Source organism: Vigna umbellata, chromosome 11 (genome assembly GCF_029865625.1).
Source record: "Vigna umbellata cultivar VRB3 chromosome 11, Vumbellata_1.0, whole genome shotgun sequence".
NCBI classification, from domain to species: Eukaryota; Viridiplantae; Streptophyta; class Magnoliopsida; order Fabales; family Fabaceae; genus Vigna; species Vigna umbellata.
In genome coordinates, this window is record NC_142175.1 from 30,515,410 (window position 1) to 30,532,554 (window position 17,145).

General features: G+C 33.9%; 1 protein-coding gene and 1 pseudogene across 1 annotated transcript; one reads left to right on the forward strand and one right to left on the reverse strand.

Annotated features, from left to right (window-relative positions):
• Positions 1-8,418: 8,418 nt before the first annotated feature.
• On the forward strand, positions 8,419-11,105 carry LOC148191512 (exocyst complex component EXO70A1 pseudogene; annotated as a pseudogene).
• A 1,688-nt stretch (positions 11,106-12,793) lies between these two features.
• On the reverse strand, positions 12,794-16,500 carry LOC124836703 (uncharacterized). The gene is made up of 5 exons (XM_047311879.2): positions 16,162-16,500; positions 14,681-15,599; positions 13,854-13,949; positions 13,456-13,592; positions 12,794-13,328 (listed from the first exon to the last, which is right to left on the reverse strand). The coding sequence occupies exons 1-5, from the start codon at positions 16,356-16,358 to the stop codon at positions 13,154-13,156; spliced, it is 1,524 nt and encodes a 507-aa protein (XP_047167835.2). The 5' UTR covers positions 16,359-16,500; the 3' UTR covers positions 12,794-13,153.
• Between the last annotated feature and the right edge of the window lie 645 nt (positions 16,501-17,145).

The window sequence follows — 17,145 nt, forward strand, 5'->3', positions numbered from 1 at the left end:
ATATTGAGTTTTGTCTTCTTTCTCTGGTCAGTTCACTTGGTTGTTCGGTACTTTAGTGCTTTGTCGTTCGGTGCAATAGTACCCTGTTAGTTCATCTAGTGCAGGCGTTCTCAGACTATTCGGTGCAATAGGTTCAAATCCTCTTTCTCTACCTTTCTAAAATTTTATATGTTTAATGTATTGGGATAAAAGAAATTAACAGAAACGATAAATAATAAATCTACCAAATTTAATAAATTTAATGATACTGCTGAATAATTGGCTTGTTATAAAATAATTTCATAAGAATTAGCATTAAATTTGATAATTTTGAAAAAAATTAAAAAATATATGTTAGTTTTAAAATATTTATTAAAGTACAAGAGGTTGTATTACGTTTTTGTTATTGGGCCGATTTATCTTTTGTTTGTTGTTTAGTTTCTCTATTTATAGCCCCTTTTATATTTGGGAGTTTTCTATTTCTTCAAACACACAGACTTTGTATTTCTTTTTCTCTGAAGGAACTATCCTTACTGTAGTATGGTATGGTAATCAGGTTTTTGTTTGCCCTATTTGTTCTTCTTTGTGTCGTCAGGTTCTTCATTTTCCCCTTTCTTCATCTCGTTCTAGCGTTCTTGTTCCTGTTTCTTCATGGCCTCCGTCACTACCACCCCACCATCTCTACCCACGACATTCTTCAAGATCCACAAAGACATGCACTATCAATATTGCTTCCAACCCTACACACCATGAAAACACTTGGAAATCGATCTCCATTTTGTTTGGGAACAAGTCGATATATTTTTAGAAGGTATAAGAATGTTTAGAAAGTTATTTTCGCCATTGCAGTAGTAGAGAAGTGCAATAAACGAACGGAACAAAGTTAACTGTTTCTTCTGCACCCTTATATTTTCTTTTTGCACCCCATAATAAAATGGAAATGACCCAACTAACCTTCATTTTTAAAATATTAAAAACCCTAATATTAGAAACATCTAATAGATATTGTCACCGCACCTCCATATACTTTCTGCACCTACGTTGCCAAAAGGTCATACTCCTTTTATATTACGGATTGTACAATTCAATAATATTCTAGATCCAAAAACAGTTTACAAACTACACGATGGTATGCTAATTAAACCAAAATACCGTTACGGATTTAACAGTCCATATTGCATTCAAATTCCGAAACACATTCGCCAGACATCTTTTCCTTCACAAACAGACAACCATCAATGAGAATGTAAACATTTCTTCTTCACAGGGTTTTTATTATTTTTTAAATCAAGTGTAATTTAGTCATTTTAATATGGGAATCAGGTGCCGTAAGAAATTACGGGGGTGCAGGAAGAAATATCCGATTAAGTAAATTTTTGGGTCCAAAAAAAAGCTAGCCTATTTAAAATGGTTCATAAAAAAGCGTCAACTGGCGTGTTAATTCATATTACTTGTTGTCACTCCATAATTGCTTCATGCACCTTTATATTACAATGGATTTTTAAAAAAATTACACTTTACCGAAGATGTTATTCGAAATGTATTAAAAGAAATATCGATGATGTATTTTGGCGATATGTCAAAAGAACTGCTGACTCTGAAATACTTGATGATAAAATTTCTCATTGTGAGATAATTTGTTTAAAATAATTTAATACATAAAAAACCAAATTTAAAAATCCATTTAACATGCAAGATAAAGAAAACTGAAATCCTAAAGATTTACCTAATCTTAAAATGCACAAATTACAAATCAAAACAAAAGAAATAACTTCTTTTTCTTTTGTTTTTGTTTTTGAAAGTTAGAAGAAAGATTAGAGATTTGTTTTGGTTTGGTGAAATGAACAAAACAGAGAAGAGGACAAAATTTGATATTTAATAATAATAATGTTGCTTAAGTCAACCATATGCTAATGTTCACAGCATACTACAGCTGGAAGTTCATTGAAATGCATAATTAAATTACATAACTGCTAATTAATTATTAATTAATTAATGACTTAATTATGAGTGTGAGCATGCATATCCTGGCATACAACAATAACCCACACTCACTCACTCCTCCATTCTGCAAATTTGGATATTCCTTATTATCTGTACTTCAAATCTGTCATAGAATTTTTAGGTTTCATAACCATAATCACTATTTCTTCATCTCATTATTTTTCAAATCTCCATACTTCAATTCTTTTTTTCTTTCTTTTTTCTAAAATTTGCACACTCCCCAAAATCATATCAAACTTCCAATTACTGTTTTTTACATTTGGGTATAAAATTATGCAATAGAAGAGAAATATTCGATAAATTTCACAACATTGAGAAACAAATCATATAAAAAAACTATAACGTTATTTTAAATTTAAAAGGATGCACCTTCAATTTCATATCTTATTTTACTTTTATTTTTAATTGAGATGTTAAATTTTTAAGAATTAAATATGTTTTTGCTTCATTAACTTTCATTAAAAATTGAAATTAATCTTTATAAACTTTGACTTAATTTAATCCTTTAATTTTAAAAATGTATAAATTTAATTCTTTTAACCAATTTTTGTTAAGTTTATTTAATGTTTTAAATATGTTTTTTAATTAATATTAAAAAAATGTGTATAAACAACTTAAATCTATCATAAAATCTATTTGAAATAAATAAACTTAATAAAAAAAACTAAATTTATGTAATTTTAAAAATAAGAAACTAAATTAGTTTAAATTTTTGAAAAAAAATTATTTTTAATTTTCACTTAAAATTAAAAGCCTAAAAATATAGTTAACTTAATTTTCAAATATTTATTATTATTAATGACATAATTTGTATTTTGAGTGTGTAGGATTACGGGGGCAAGGTGACATGTTGTGTTGTGGTTCTAGAAGTTTCGTCTAAATTAGTAAAATTTGATTGCAATATCTTGAAATGATTTGGTTGCACAAGCACTCGTGCAACTCTAAATTCTCAACCTTTTTGTCATTTTGTTAGTAAAAAAGAATTTGTTGGAGGATTAGAAAGATTCCTCAAATAATTATTTTAAGAAACAATAGTAATAATTTTTGTGTAAAATTGTAAGAAAATCTCTTTGCTCCCTCTCATGCCAAAAGTAGTGATTATTTAAATTTGTGAATATTCCTTTTACATGAAAATGCACATGTCCTTAAATTTTAATATAATGAAAAAATATTTTCTAACATGGGGACTAGGGACAACCCTATGCCCAAGACGTGCTTAGCTAGCTTCTAATCTGCATTATTACACATTATACAAAACATTACTAATTTATTCAACTCATCCTTAAAATTATCATTTTATAAAAAAATCTTACAATATATTAAAAATCTCATAAAATATATTAAAAATTTTACATCAATTAAAATTAAAATGATAAAATGAAGTTTCATCTACTAACGTAAAAAAAATTCACAAAAATATCTTTCTTATAAATATTTACACATGATCAGATGTTAGGTAGTTCAGTTTCTTTTTAATGCTATTAATTTTAGAGAATAAAAGATTATGATTTTCTTAAAAAGAATTATTAAAAAGTATATTAAAATTTAAAAAATAAACTAAAAACAAAATCGAAGAGACTAAAAATATATTTAATTTTGATAAGATGTTTCTTGGAAATATTTACATGTTTTTTCTATGAATAAAAACGATCTTTTAGAGTGTATGTATATGGCATGTATATATATGGTCAGGTCATGATGAGAAGACACATCCTTCAAAATACAACTTTTGACGTATATGACAAAAATAACCTCGTAATAAAACTTTATTTTATATGTATGGGATGTATGGCCAGATGTATGTATGTGTGTGTGATGGAGATAGAAGTTTTGTCGTTCTTGATAATCATGCAAACATATTTATTATTGTATACGCAGGCTGTGTTGTTATTAATTATTTAATTTTTCTGGTGTTTAAATTATAGAGAAAGAAGAAAAGGATAAGAAGGTAACGCCGTAACGGAGATTCGTGGGAACAGGACATGACTCAATTTAATTCCTCTTTCCACCCATTGGCTTGCAAATCAATGATTTTGATAAAGACCCTTTTCTATTCTATCATTCATAGATATTCCTAAAACTAACTAATTTCATAACAATTAACAATGCCATTTATCTTATCAAATTTACATTTAGCTTACTAGCTTTCGCAGAAAAATTTAAAGATTTTAATGATAGTTTGATTATATATATATATATATATATATATATATATATATATATATATATATATATATATATATATATATTCGTTTAGAAAGGTTTTCTTTATTTTTAGAAAATGCATTGATGTTTTAATCAGTAAAAAAATATATTTATATAAATCATGTGTATTTTTTTATGAATATTCTTTAAAAAATATTAATTATATTTATACTATTAATATGAACTATAAATCTATATTTTTGTTGAAACAATACTTATAAACATTATAATAAATAAATAATAATAGATAATTTAAATTAGTAACCACCAAATTATATATTTAGTTATAATAGGTAAATATAATTCAAATAAACATAATTTTAACTTCTTCGTAATAAAAAGATTTAAATAATCTTATTAAATCGTGTTGTTTAATGTAATTATTGGATTAAATAGAAATATCTTTCATTCTATTTTTTTCCTTTTTTGTTGAATATATTACCATAATGCATTAATGTGTAAATATAATTGTGAGAACCCAAAATTTGAGATTTAAAAGAATGGGTTAGTGTATTAGACTAATAGAACCAAAATTTTATTTTAGTATAAAATAGATTTCTGAACAACCTGATTCATTAGCTACTTTCACCATCTCTCTAAAATCTCAAGTTCTTCTAAGTTCTCCTCCTTCTCTCTACCATTTCTTCTCACTGAGTCGTTGGATTGTCAATCAGGAGGTGTCCAGGCGTCCACGGCGTAGAGAGCTTCGTCTTCGACCGATCAATTTCTTCATTCCGGTAAGTAGTTTTTCCCTTTCCTCCGTTGCTTTAGACCTAGCACATGCAATATTTGATGGTTGCACGTGTCTTGTGCTTTCCTCTTTATCATTTTCCACTCAATCCTAGCTCTAAGAGTTGTTTCCATCACCGTTTCGGTAGTTGTAGGGCACTGTTTAGGTTCTTCGCCGAGTAGGGTACTGTGGAAGCGGTGTTGTGAGCTGGGTTGTTCAACTTCAAGGTAAGGGGAGCTAGAATACTTTCTTATAATTTGTTGTATGTTAGGTGTATGGACTGATTTATGCATTATTCTGCTGTTTGGGTTACATTTTAAGTTTTGAGTGTATGGAATGGTTTGTACTGTAATGCTTATCTGTGAAATTGAGGCTGTGAACTGTTATTAATGTGATGTGCAACTGCATTTGAATATGGTTGATAACTATAATGGGTTGGGATAGTTGTCATGTGGAGAGTTAAGTGAGTTGGTAGTGTTTTAGGTCATTATGTGAAATAATGATTTTGAGCATTGGATGTCTAGGGTGCATTTGAGCTGTTGGGGCAGTCTTAGCAAGCGTATTGTGACTTGTTTGAGTCACCAAAGTGGTCCAAATAGGTGCAAAGTGTTAAAATTTGGTTTGGGTCCCTAAGTTGTAGAAATTGGTGTTTTAGAGTTGAATATGAATCTTAATCACTTTAGATTTATAGTAAAGAGGGCTGGGATCATCTAGATAATTTTAATTAAGCATAAAACATGAATTACAAGTGTTAGAAGTTGGAGCAAAGGCCTAGAAATGGTAAGGGTATGTGTGAGGGCATAATTCTGCATAATTTGCGTTCTGCAGATGATGCAGAGTCGTTATGCAAATTGTCTCGCATAGCGAGTCCTTGATGAGGGTGCTCTTTGGTTGAGTCATTTGTTGTGCGATCTGATGCGCTGTGCGAATGATTGAAGGGTGCTGCTCTCTGTCTTGAGATTCGCCTCGCGGATCCTGTCTCTATGCAACTGGTGATGGTCTGGAACTGATATTATTTTAATTCGAAAGGCGAGATTGGGCACATAGCGAGGCTTTGGGAGGGGTAGTCTCTGTCTAGGCTCTCGCATAGCGACAAGGGTGCGCTATGCGAGAGATTTGAGGCCTGGTACCTCTGTGAGTTAATTCGCCCTACGAGTAGTGTGCGCTATGCGAAAAGCTCTTAGTCTCGTTGTGCAAAGGGATGCGCTGTGCGAGACGTTCAGGGTTTTACTCTCTATCTTCTCTTTTGTATTGTTTCACATAGAGTTGAATGTTGTATGGTTTGTGAAGTATGTGTTGGAGCATATTGTATTGTATGATGGGATTCAAACATGTTGTATATTGTTAAAGCGAAAGTGTATGTGATTCAAAGGTATGATTGGTTATTCAAAGTGATTCAAAGTATGTGGTTTTAAAAGTATGGTTGATGAACGTAATTCCATGGATCTCAAAGGGAGGTTACATGGTGGTGCCCTATGTTATTGGACGTAATTCCATGATCTTCAAGGAGAAGACCCATGGTGGTGAGGTGCCCTTGATGTGTTTTAGAATGATTTGCATGGAAGCTCAGTCTTGGGGGTTATCCTGAAACTACAATGGTCAATCATTCTCAAGTAGAGAGGATTGAACCATGTCGTGAGTAGTAGTAGGAGGTCCTAGTCTTGGGTGCTTCCAGTATGGTCCAAGGTGAGTGATAACGGACTAACCTCGTGAGTGTGGTAGGGTGAAACCCATTGGCAATGAATTTGTAAAGCAATAGAGGCCACCACGAGTGCATGACCCGCCATAGCTCGATAATCATTCTAAGTCGGGACGAGTCAAGTGTAAAGTGTAACAAGTGGTGTTGTATGGTTCATTAACTTTAAATTAAACTTGCATGTTGTGTGTGATTGTTATAACATGATTTTTGTATATCTAGCTCACCCTTCTGCTTGTATTTGTCTGTTGTTAATGTCGTGTTTCTGTTGCAATGATCATCCACTTGGATGTGAGCAAAGGTAGATGAGTACCCCTGGAGCAGGTCCTGGATGGTGATGATGCTGCAACTTAGTTTCTTTAGGATTTCTTAGTTAAGTTATATTATTTTGAAGTACTCTTATGAGTGTTTAAAGTTTTAAATTATAGTCAAATTTGGGATGACTGTAACCTTAAGACTTTATCTGCAAGTCTTATTCTAACTGTTCTATTATATTAAAATGTGGACTACTATATTATATATTTTTATATAATCTGGGACGTTACAATAATTGTACAAAACAATATAAATTTAACTAACATCAAATTAGTAGTGTCAAATGGATTACTATTATTATTTTTTCCATAGTTTTATATTATAATTATTTATTATTTGTACTTATGTATATTGATAATATGATATGTTTAAATATTACAATATTGTTTAATAATATTTAAATAATTTTAATATTTAATTTAATTACTTGTTTTAATAAATCAATCCTTTAATTTTCAATTATTATATTTATAAGAATGATTAATTTAATTTTTGATTGAATTTTACTGCTATAAATGAATCAATCAAAGAAATCTACTTACACTATAATAAATATATAAAAAAAATCAAGAAAATAAACTTTAAGTGAATATTTTACATAACTACCAATTTTTAGTGAGTAAAACCATATTACAAAAAAAAATATAGTCAACCATGAACTGAGTCAGTTTTGATACTCTACATCAAACATTAAAGTTATATTTCCTTACCATTGATATTTTATTTCTCAAATTGAAATATTATTTCTAAAAAAATTAATGTATGACTTTATAATTATCTTATCTAAACGTATTTAATGATTCGCTTATATTAATTATTTTGTACTTTCATTTCAAAATTGGTTTCACAAATAATTTTGCCATGTATGATCCCCGGTAGTACTATTTAGACGTACTATAGTTCTTCTACTCTTCAATCAAGAGCGGTATGGTACTTTAGATTTAATATTAATTAATGCAAACTAATTTTATCTTAAATTAAGAGTTGCCTACATTTTAAAAAGCTAAGAAAAGGACAGTTAGTATAAATATTAAAAAAGAATCATAATGGGTTTTGAAACAAAATAAATGGATACAATATCCTATAACCTTGTAAAAAGTTAGTACAACATTAACTCCTTAAGCTAAACCCTGTTCATATTTGGAATAAAGGAATAATCTAATTAAAATAGAATGACAATATAAAAGTTTTTAACAGTTTTATTTAATTATATATAGTTATGTGTAATAAAATTATCGATTTTTCAAATGTTGTATTTAGATTGATTTTTAATCTTTAATCGATGTATTATATAAAAACTGATTGTGTATTGAAATTAAATTATAAAAATAAAAGAGAAAAAGTGAAATTCTTTATTTGACGTGCCTGAGGTTGGAAGTGAGTGTATAAATTGGAAGCAAAGAGGAAATTGAGTTGCAGCATTGCGCTGAATGTGTTTTTGGCCATTAAATGAGACACAGGCTTGTAGTGTCAGTCTAGAAAAGGAAAAGGAATAATGAGTGAAAAAGGATGTGATATAAGAAGAGAAAGAAAGGGAGAAAAGATGAAGAGAGAAAGTAAGAAAAAAGAGATGAATGGTGAATGTAGATATAAGAAGATGAAAAGATGATATTAGTGTGTATAAGAAGAAGGATGGAAAAAGGTCAAAAGGAGAAAAGGAGAACACCAAAATTGGCCAGAAGGAACGGCGGCATTTAAAAAGTCAAATGAGTAATGCAATGATATGAGATATACTAATCTTACTCTCTTCTCTTCTTTTCATTTTTCCACATTTCCCATTTTCTTTTACCCCACTTTTTCCAGACCTCTCTCTTTCTCCATTATTCGGACAAAAGCTATCTTCTTTTTCTCTCTCTCTCTCTCTCTCTTTCTCTTTCTCTGTCTCACTCCGCCGCTTCATTCCGTTGATCATGGAGAGCCTCCCGCTTGAGACGGCGGAGAAGATCATTCTGCGATGGGACTCCACGGCGTCGGAAGATGCCCGGGACAAGATGATATTCTCCGGCGACCGGGACGAGGCGGATCTCTACCTGCAGGCGGTGGATGAAATCCAGAGGTCCCTCTCCTCCGTTTCCGTTTCGGAGAAAGTCAACTCGGCCATCCAGATCGCCATGGCCCGCTTAGAAGACGAGTTCCGCAACATCCTCATCTCCCACACCAACTCCTTCGACCCCACCACAGAAGACGAAGCCTTGCAAACCCTTGACCCTCCTTCTTCTTCGTCTTCTCCCAAACACCCTGACAACGACGAAAGCGATGAAGTTAGCCAGACTTCTCTCCTCCGTTTCAACAGTGACGGCGCTGCTTCCTCCGTCACGGGAAGCTACCGCTCCACCAGCAGCATCCGCGAGATCGATCTCATCCCCTCCGACGCCGTCTACGACCTCCGTTGCATCGCCGAACGCATGGTCTCCTCCGGCTACTTGCGCGAGTGCATCCAGGTGTACGGCAGCGTCAGGAAATCCTCCGTCGACGCCAGCTTCCGCAAGCTCGGTATCGAGAAGCTCAGCATCGGCGACGTGCAGCGCCTCCAGTGGGAGCAGCTCGAGAACAAAATCAGACGCTGGATACGAGCCGCGAAAGTCTGCGTCAGGACGCTCTTTGCCAGTGAAAAGAAGCTCTGCGAGCAAATCTTCGATGGAGTTGGAACCTCCATCGATGACGCTTGTTTCATGGAGACTGTGAAGGGCCCTGCGATTCAGCTCTTCAACTTCGCCGAGGCCATTAGTATTAGCCGAAGGTCGCCGGAGAAGTTGTTCAAGATTCTTGATTTGCACGATGCGTTGACGGAATTGATGCCGGATATTGATGTTGTGTTTGATTCCAAGTCCTCCGAGACTATTAGGGTTCAGGCAGCGGAGATTTTGTCGAGGTTGGGGGAGGCTGCTAGGGGGATTTTGTCGGAGTTTGAGAACGCTGTGCTTAAGGAACCCTCTAGGGTTCCTGTTCCTGGCGGGACGATTCATCCTCTGACTCGGTATGTGATGAATTACATAAGTTTGATCTCTGATTACAAGGTTACTTTGAATGAGCTTATAGTGTCAAAGCCCTCCACGGGGTCCAGGTATTCGGGTGATCCTGGGATACCCGATTTGGATTTGAGTGAGTTTGAGGAGAAGACCCCTTTGGATGTGCATTTGATTTGGATTATTGTGATTTTACAATTCAACTTGGATGGGAAGAGTAAGCACTACAAGGACGCTTCTTTGGCTCATTTGTTTGTGATGAACAATGTGCACTACATTGTGCAGAAGGTGAGGGGGAGTCCAGAGTTGAGGGAGATGATCGGGGATGATTATTTGAAGAAGCTCACCGGAAAGTTCCGGCAGGCAGCTACGAGCTACCAGAGGGCAACGTGGGTGAGGGTGCTGTATTGTTTGAGGGATGAGGGGTTGCATGTGAGTGGGGGGTTTTCTTCTGGGGTGTCCAAGAGTGCTCTCAGGGAGAGGTTTAAGGCTTTTAATGCCATGTTTGAGGAGGTTCACAGGACTCAGGCAGTTTGGTTGATACCGGATTCGCAACTAAGGGAGGAGCTGAGGATATCGATATCGGAGAAGCTGATTCCGGCGTATAGGTCGTTTCTTGGGAGGTTCAGGGGCCACATAGAGAGTGGGAGGCATCCGGAGAATTACATCAAGTACTCTGTTGAGGACCTAGAGGATGCCGTTTTGGACTTTTTTGAAGGGGTTACTGTTTCCCAGCACTTGAGGAGGAGATCTGAATGATGGAATGGACTAGTGGAGTGCAGTGAAGTGAAGAAGTGAAATGGAGTTTTGCAACTTAGAAGCTAGGACATATTCTTTTAATTTTTTCCCTGGAGCGTTCAGGTAATTGAGTGCTGGCCAATCTGAGGTTGCTCAAGCTCTCGGGTGGGTGCTCCAACAAGATTTACTACCATGATCCACGATTATCGGAAAGAAAGATTAAGATTCCCTAATCTTGTGTTGAAGCCTGATGTGGCTTGTGACAAGCCAAGTAGCTACCTCACCCTGAATGCTGCTGCCTGTAAGCACGTTATTTGATTTCTCACCACATTCTAGATTTTGTTTCATTTGTTTATATTGGAATTTGTTGTACGTGTGTTTTTTTTTTTATTATTTATTTTCTAAGGTCGAAAGAGGGCGGTTTCTTTTGTAGCTTCAAATGACTTCTATACAATGTGATAATTTTGCACTATATGCTCTGTCTTAAATCTTAGTCCTAGATACATTTCGTCTTTGGGCACCTGTATCTTCTGTTTTTTCTTATATCTAAGAGATTCATATGGAAAACAGAAGAGTATTAGATATATAGCACACGCACACACACCATAACACGGGAATTGCTGATATGTTGTGAGTATGCTGAAAGACCTTGCTTCAGTAAAGAAGCATGGCACACTTGGTTACCAAGTAATGTGTACACAGCTTTATAGCTCTTAATAAGTGCATATTTTCTGTTGGCTGGATTCTTGGACGCTTTATTATTTGTAATTGGATAATCATTACTGAATTTTCCTTCTATCTTTCATGGACTAGTTAATTACTAATCACCTACTGTTTACAAGTGTGAACAGTTTTATTAAAAGGTTGTGTTAGGTTCATTCTGAAAGAAGGCCAAGTTTCTCTATTTGAATGTTAACCCAGGGCATGAGAGGCTGCCGGTAGATGGCAGTATTCACACACCCCTTTCATTATACGATCCTCTGCATCACTTTCCGTTAAGAGTAAGGAATAAGAACCAATAAACAGGATTTTTGTTGAAAACTTGAAAAGATGATGGGGTATTTAAAGTAAACATTAAATGTTACATTTTGTTGTACAAGCTTTAGTATACCAGTTGGCATTCTTCAATGAGTAAAGAATAAAGGATATGATGTGAACGATAATTTATTGTAGATCTAAGAGTTATTGGAGACAAGCCAGAAATTCATGCTCTTCCGTGACCACAAGGCTAAAATGACTATGATTGGATCACCTAAGGTTTTGTTGCCATCTAATTTTAGCTGTTACCCATTTAGCTACCTTCGTAATCTTATCACGTTCAATACAACATCATGAACAGCAAAAGTTTCAGGCCCTGCCAACAAAGCTGGATTTATCACTGTTTTTTATTCTATATTTGCGTAAATATGATGGTGATGCCTGAAAACGAAAGCAAGTGGATGTATTATATAGTTTGGTAGTTTTAATGTAGATGGGTTTCTCTATTTCCTATTTATGAAAATGATGAGGCAATAGATGCCTTTGTGTATTTTGTCATACAATGTCTTTTTAGAAAAAAAAGTTCACTTATATTTTGAAGTATTTTTTTCCTATTGTATTCTCAAACTAATTACTCCCTATCAATTAAAATAATATATTTATTAAGAGAACGAGGTTTTTTTTTAAGATAAAATTGTTTAAAAAATGTTTATTTCTGTTATTAGTTTAAAGAACTTTAAACTGCAATAATAATTTGAGATGATATAATCGAGTGTAAAAAAGAACATACACATATATATTATATAATTTTATCTTATAAAATCAGTCTATGAAGTAAAATTTACTGTTACATTGCATATAGATTAGCTAGTGTTAAATTAATTTTTAAAAGGCAATGTTGTGTAGAAAAATGCACATCTAAACATGGACTTTGAGAGAAACTGTTCTACACTTCTCTTCTTCATTATAGGTCAATAATTGAATTCTTTAAGTCCTAAAAGTAAAATCACTATTAATATTCAAATACAAGTCTGGATTCATCGTAAAAGATAACAAAAAGTTTTGATTATTCAATTCGTTTTGATAGCTTTTCATTGATAAATCGTTTTTATTGACCAGTACCAACTCAACTCTATCCTTAAACTTTAATGAAAGAATATACATACAGAAAAAAATCTCATGGATTCAAAATATCATTCATCAATACCAAATAGTAAAATACTAATATAATGTTATACAGCTGGAAACTTAAAAACTAAAAATTCCATCAAGTGTCCCCACACGTATGCATGCATGCACATGGATAATAATATACATAACATATGGCATAATATGAAAAAGGTTCCTCTGTATTAGTAAAAAATGACTAAATTATATTCTTGTGCATTGGCATCACAGGAACACACAGGACTCTGTCATGTAATCCAATCTGGTAAGGAAGTATGTCCTGACAAAATATGAAGTAAAAGAGTAAAAGCTAACGAGGGAGATAAAAGAATTAAAGAAAGAGTCATTGAGCTAATTTTCAATTGAAGCACATAATCATTCTCTCTTGTCTTCTTCTAAATCATCATTTGAATTCCCGTTACTGCTCTGCACTGATATAGCATCTGGCACACTTCGAACATCTTTTGAAGAAATGGGTGATGGTTTTATCAGCGTTAAAGTAGTCTCATCCCTATCAAACTCCTCGCTCCCATCATCACGGTAAGCATATCTGTCAACAGCAGGAACAATAGTGAGTTACAAATTACGTACATGGACAGAAAGCATACAAGAAAAAACTCATCAGGCATTAAAGAATATTGATAATGGAGGAACTTAGAGAGAGGTGGATTTTTTACCGTGTTGCACTTTGAGATGGTGCCCAAAGAATGCAGATAATAAAGAGGAGAGAGTAAGACAGAACTTGCCAGAAGGCTGGGATGATCCATGCATTCCGCCACTGCTCATTGTATACATCATTTGATTTGAAATAAAGCTGACAGAGAAAGTTGAAAAATAATCAAGACTTGATATATCAAAAATTGACTGTGTATTAGATCAGTAAGCATGCAAATAACATCAATTTTCTAACATATTTCCTGCTCTAGTTTTGGTAAAAAAATAAATTACAGCTCATTTTAATATGTTTACAGCATCAGAATTCATTGATTGCATAGACGAACTTGAGCCAACAATACAGTAACTAGGTGTAGTTAACATGCTAAGCAAGTAAAATATGTTTGTGCCTGTGAATTACCTCATAACAAATCCAGCCAACGGATACAATCACAGCTGCTGCCAAAGCATTAGTGAACTTCCTGTAAATATCTAATTTTACCATCATCCTTCTGGCCTGTTGCATTACATAAGCCCATGAAGAGTAGATTTTAGATAGTTATACTAAAAGACACGACAAAGTGAATGAATCAGTCGTCACATTACATGGTGCAGCAACATAGCAAAAGTCTAAGATAAATCATCTTAATTTGTGCACCAGAAGCTTTAAAACAGAATAGGATTCATGGAATAAGATCATCAGGATCTGATACTTCAATCTTGGAAGGCATATTTCATTAATTTACAATTAAAGAAATAAACTATAATTTGACCATTAATTCTTATTTTTCTACAGATGTAACATAGCCACGAAATATCAAAGATGACGAAAACAAACTACTGGCAAACCCGAGGGAGAATTGTGTGATGTCCTCCCCCATGTTACTTGATTACTTCAACCACATAACTATATATAGCCCATCTGCCCTTATATTCTGACTTATTAGTTACAAATGTAACAGTATTTTTTTTATGCAAACTCACTCCCAGAGTCTTCTCCTGCTAGCTAATTCTATCAATAATACTGTCATGTCATATTTCTACAAAATTGAGAAAACATCATACACATAACAATACTCCTGTCAATTGCTACCCACACAGTGCTTTAAATAAAAAATAAGGAAAGTGGCAAGTTTACCAAAGAAAGTGAAAATTTTGCAGCCCTGTAGTTTATGTCTCATTTACTAGAAAAGCTCACATGATGTTCAGGGAGTAACGAATATTGAGACGATCTTAGAAGATGAATACCTGAAGCTTATTTAAAGTTGCAGAGAGTGAAGTGAAAATCCAAAGAATGAAGAACACATCCAACACTGCAGCCGGAAGAACTAAGAACAGTTTTGCCTTTCCAGAAAGATCACTTACTGCACCGACATTTTCTACCAACTCAAGCACTTCAGATGCCACAAAGAAGGTTCCTCCAAGCATAACCACCTTTGATGTAAGCCCTCCAAGTGAAGGTCTCACAACACCATAGCCCATTGAAACCATTAAAATGACCAAACGTGCCACTGTCCGCTTAACAGTTCCAAAGGTTACTGCCCAAATTGTTGTCCCAGTTGGCCTAATTCCAGTCTCACTGAATTCAGCATAGTCAAAGTACCACAGAGCCATCTCAAACATGCCTAGCGTTATCACCAGGGTAATGCAGTTCTGCAGTGGAAATACTTCCCTCCAAAATCTAGCATATTGAGAGAACCAAAAGATCCCAAGCAATACATATGCAAAAGACATAAATTGGTAGAAAATTTTCATAGGCGCCATTCTACCGGGCAGATAACCAGAGGGATTTTTCCATACAGTTTTCCCTTCCACAACCAATTCTTTAAGCCTAGTATCACAATGGATGAAATACAAGTTATACATCCCAGTTTTTGTGATTTGAATAGATTTTAATGGCAGCACCGCCACTTCAGCATCAATTTCAAAAGCGACACCAAAAACTTGAGGCCAATCAGGATTCTCTACAGAAGGGCGGTAAATCACTTGCCCTTCAGCACACACACCTAGTTTTGCTAGATCACCGGTGCAGCAGACAGCCCTTTGGCCCCCATAAGCTGAACCACCAATTGTCTCTCTATCTTCAACTTCAAAAAGAACAGCTTGAATCGGCCATGAACTGAAGTTAGAAAACTCCTTGTTTCTCCGAAATGTAATCCTTTCCAATCTGGTTTTTTACATTACAACATTTAAAACCGAATCAACAAAAACATGAGTGTAACTTTTATATAAACTAAAAACTTTATTTATATCTGTTGTGGCTTGAATTGAGTACAAGGTCTGCTCAATTCAAACATCAGCATGACTAACAACAGCAACAAACAAAACAGATATAAGTGCAGTCCTTTAGGACTCATCCACAAGAGAAACAGTTTTCCAACTTATAACCCAACTAGTTGAAATCCTATGATGACTATCCTAACAAGTTCACTTTTCAAATCTGACAAGTAAAATCACACATTTTACTTACATATTGAAGCGAATTAAAAGCATATGCTACAATAACAAAAAAATCACTTTTTACCAGGAACCTCACAATCACCACACCAAAAGCTAAATGCAGCAATTCAACAAGCCCCCTAACATTGCCAATTACATTTTTCACACAAAGAACACGAAACAATTTCGAATCTGGCGGGTTACACAATAAAACTTAACAAACAATGAAGATAAAATTTAAAGAGAAGCTCCTTCACAAGACAAGAAATTGAAGGGAGAAGTGAAATGACCGTATGAAGGAATCAGGATTTGCCGGTGGATAAGCGTCGGTGAGATTGGGGGCAGAAGCGTAAATTCCTTCGCTACCTCCATGGACTACAAAGGCGTTGCCTTTGGCTGCGAATTTCTCCCCGCTGTAGTCGTGAACAGAAGCTTCGGCACTGAGAGACAGCAGAAGCAGAAACGCCAGAACAGAGACCCCACACATTTCAAACAGAGAAAGAGAATCTGGATCTATGGAGGGAAGAGAGAGAACAAGAAAAAAATTTGTTGAATTTGTGGAGATTGAGGTTCCAAATGTATACTAAGAGAAAAGGAGTGTGTCTGTGTGTGCTTCAGTTGTAACAAAAAAGCTTAGTCATGGCGAGTGAGTTAATTATTACTTTAACAGAGTGATTAAGATGTAGATCAGTGAAATGCAGTTTAATTTTTTATTATTTGTTTTTACAATTACCACCAAATAGAATTGAATAGAATAAAGTGTTTTATGCAATAAATTTTGAAAAATATGAAATCAGTAATATTTACTAATTAAAATTTTTGTTATAAAATTAGTCTGAGGCACGACACTGACACTATTTAAATTCTGTCATGTGTTTTAATTTAATTGAATGAATAATTTCTTTTATATATATTACTCACTCACTGGATTCTCTCCGCAAATTTCTTGTTTTGTAGTTAGTGGTGGAAGATAATAACAGAGGTGTCGGTGTCTTTGTATGAACAGTTAAAAAAATAAAATGAAAAAAATGGTCTATTCGTACTGGTTTTATTAGGTGGTTGTTTTGACTTTAATTTCATTTTATCAGTGATATGGTCACTGTCAGAATTCAAAATACATTGTTCAAAAACTCAATATTATTTTCATTGGACTATCTTTATCAACAATAGATCTCAAAAGCTAAACCAACAATTATGTTCATGATCTCTAAAAATACAAAATTTAAGAGGCAAAAAATTTATTATTATAAAAAGTATAATTATGAGTTGGACAT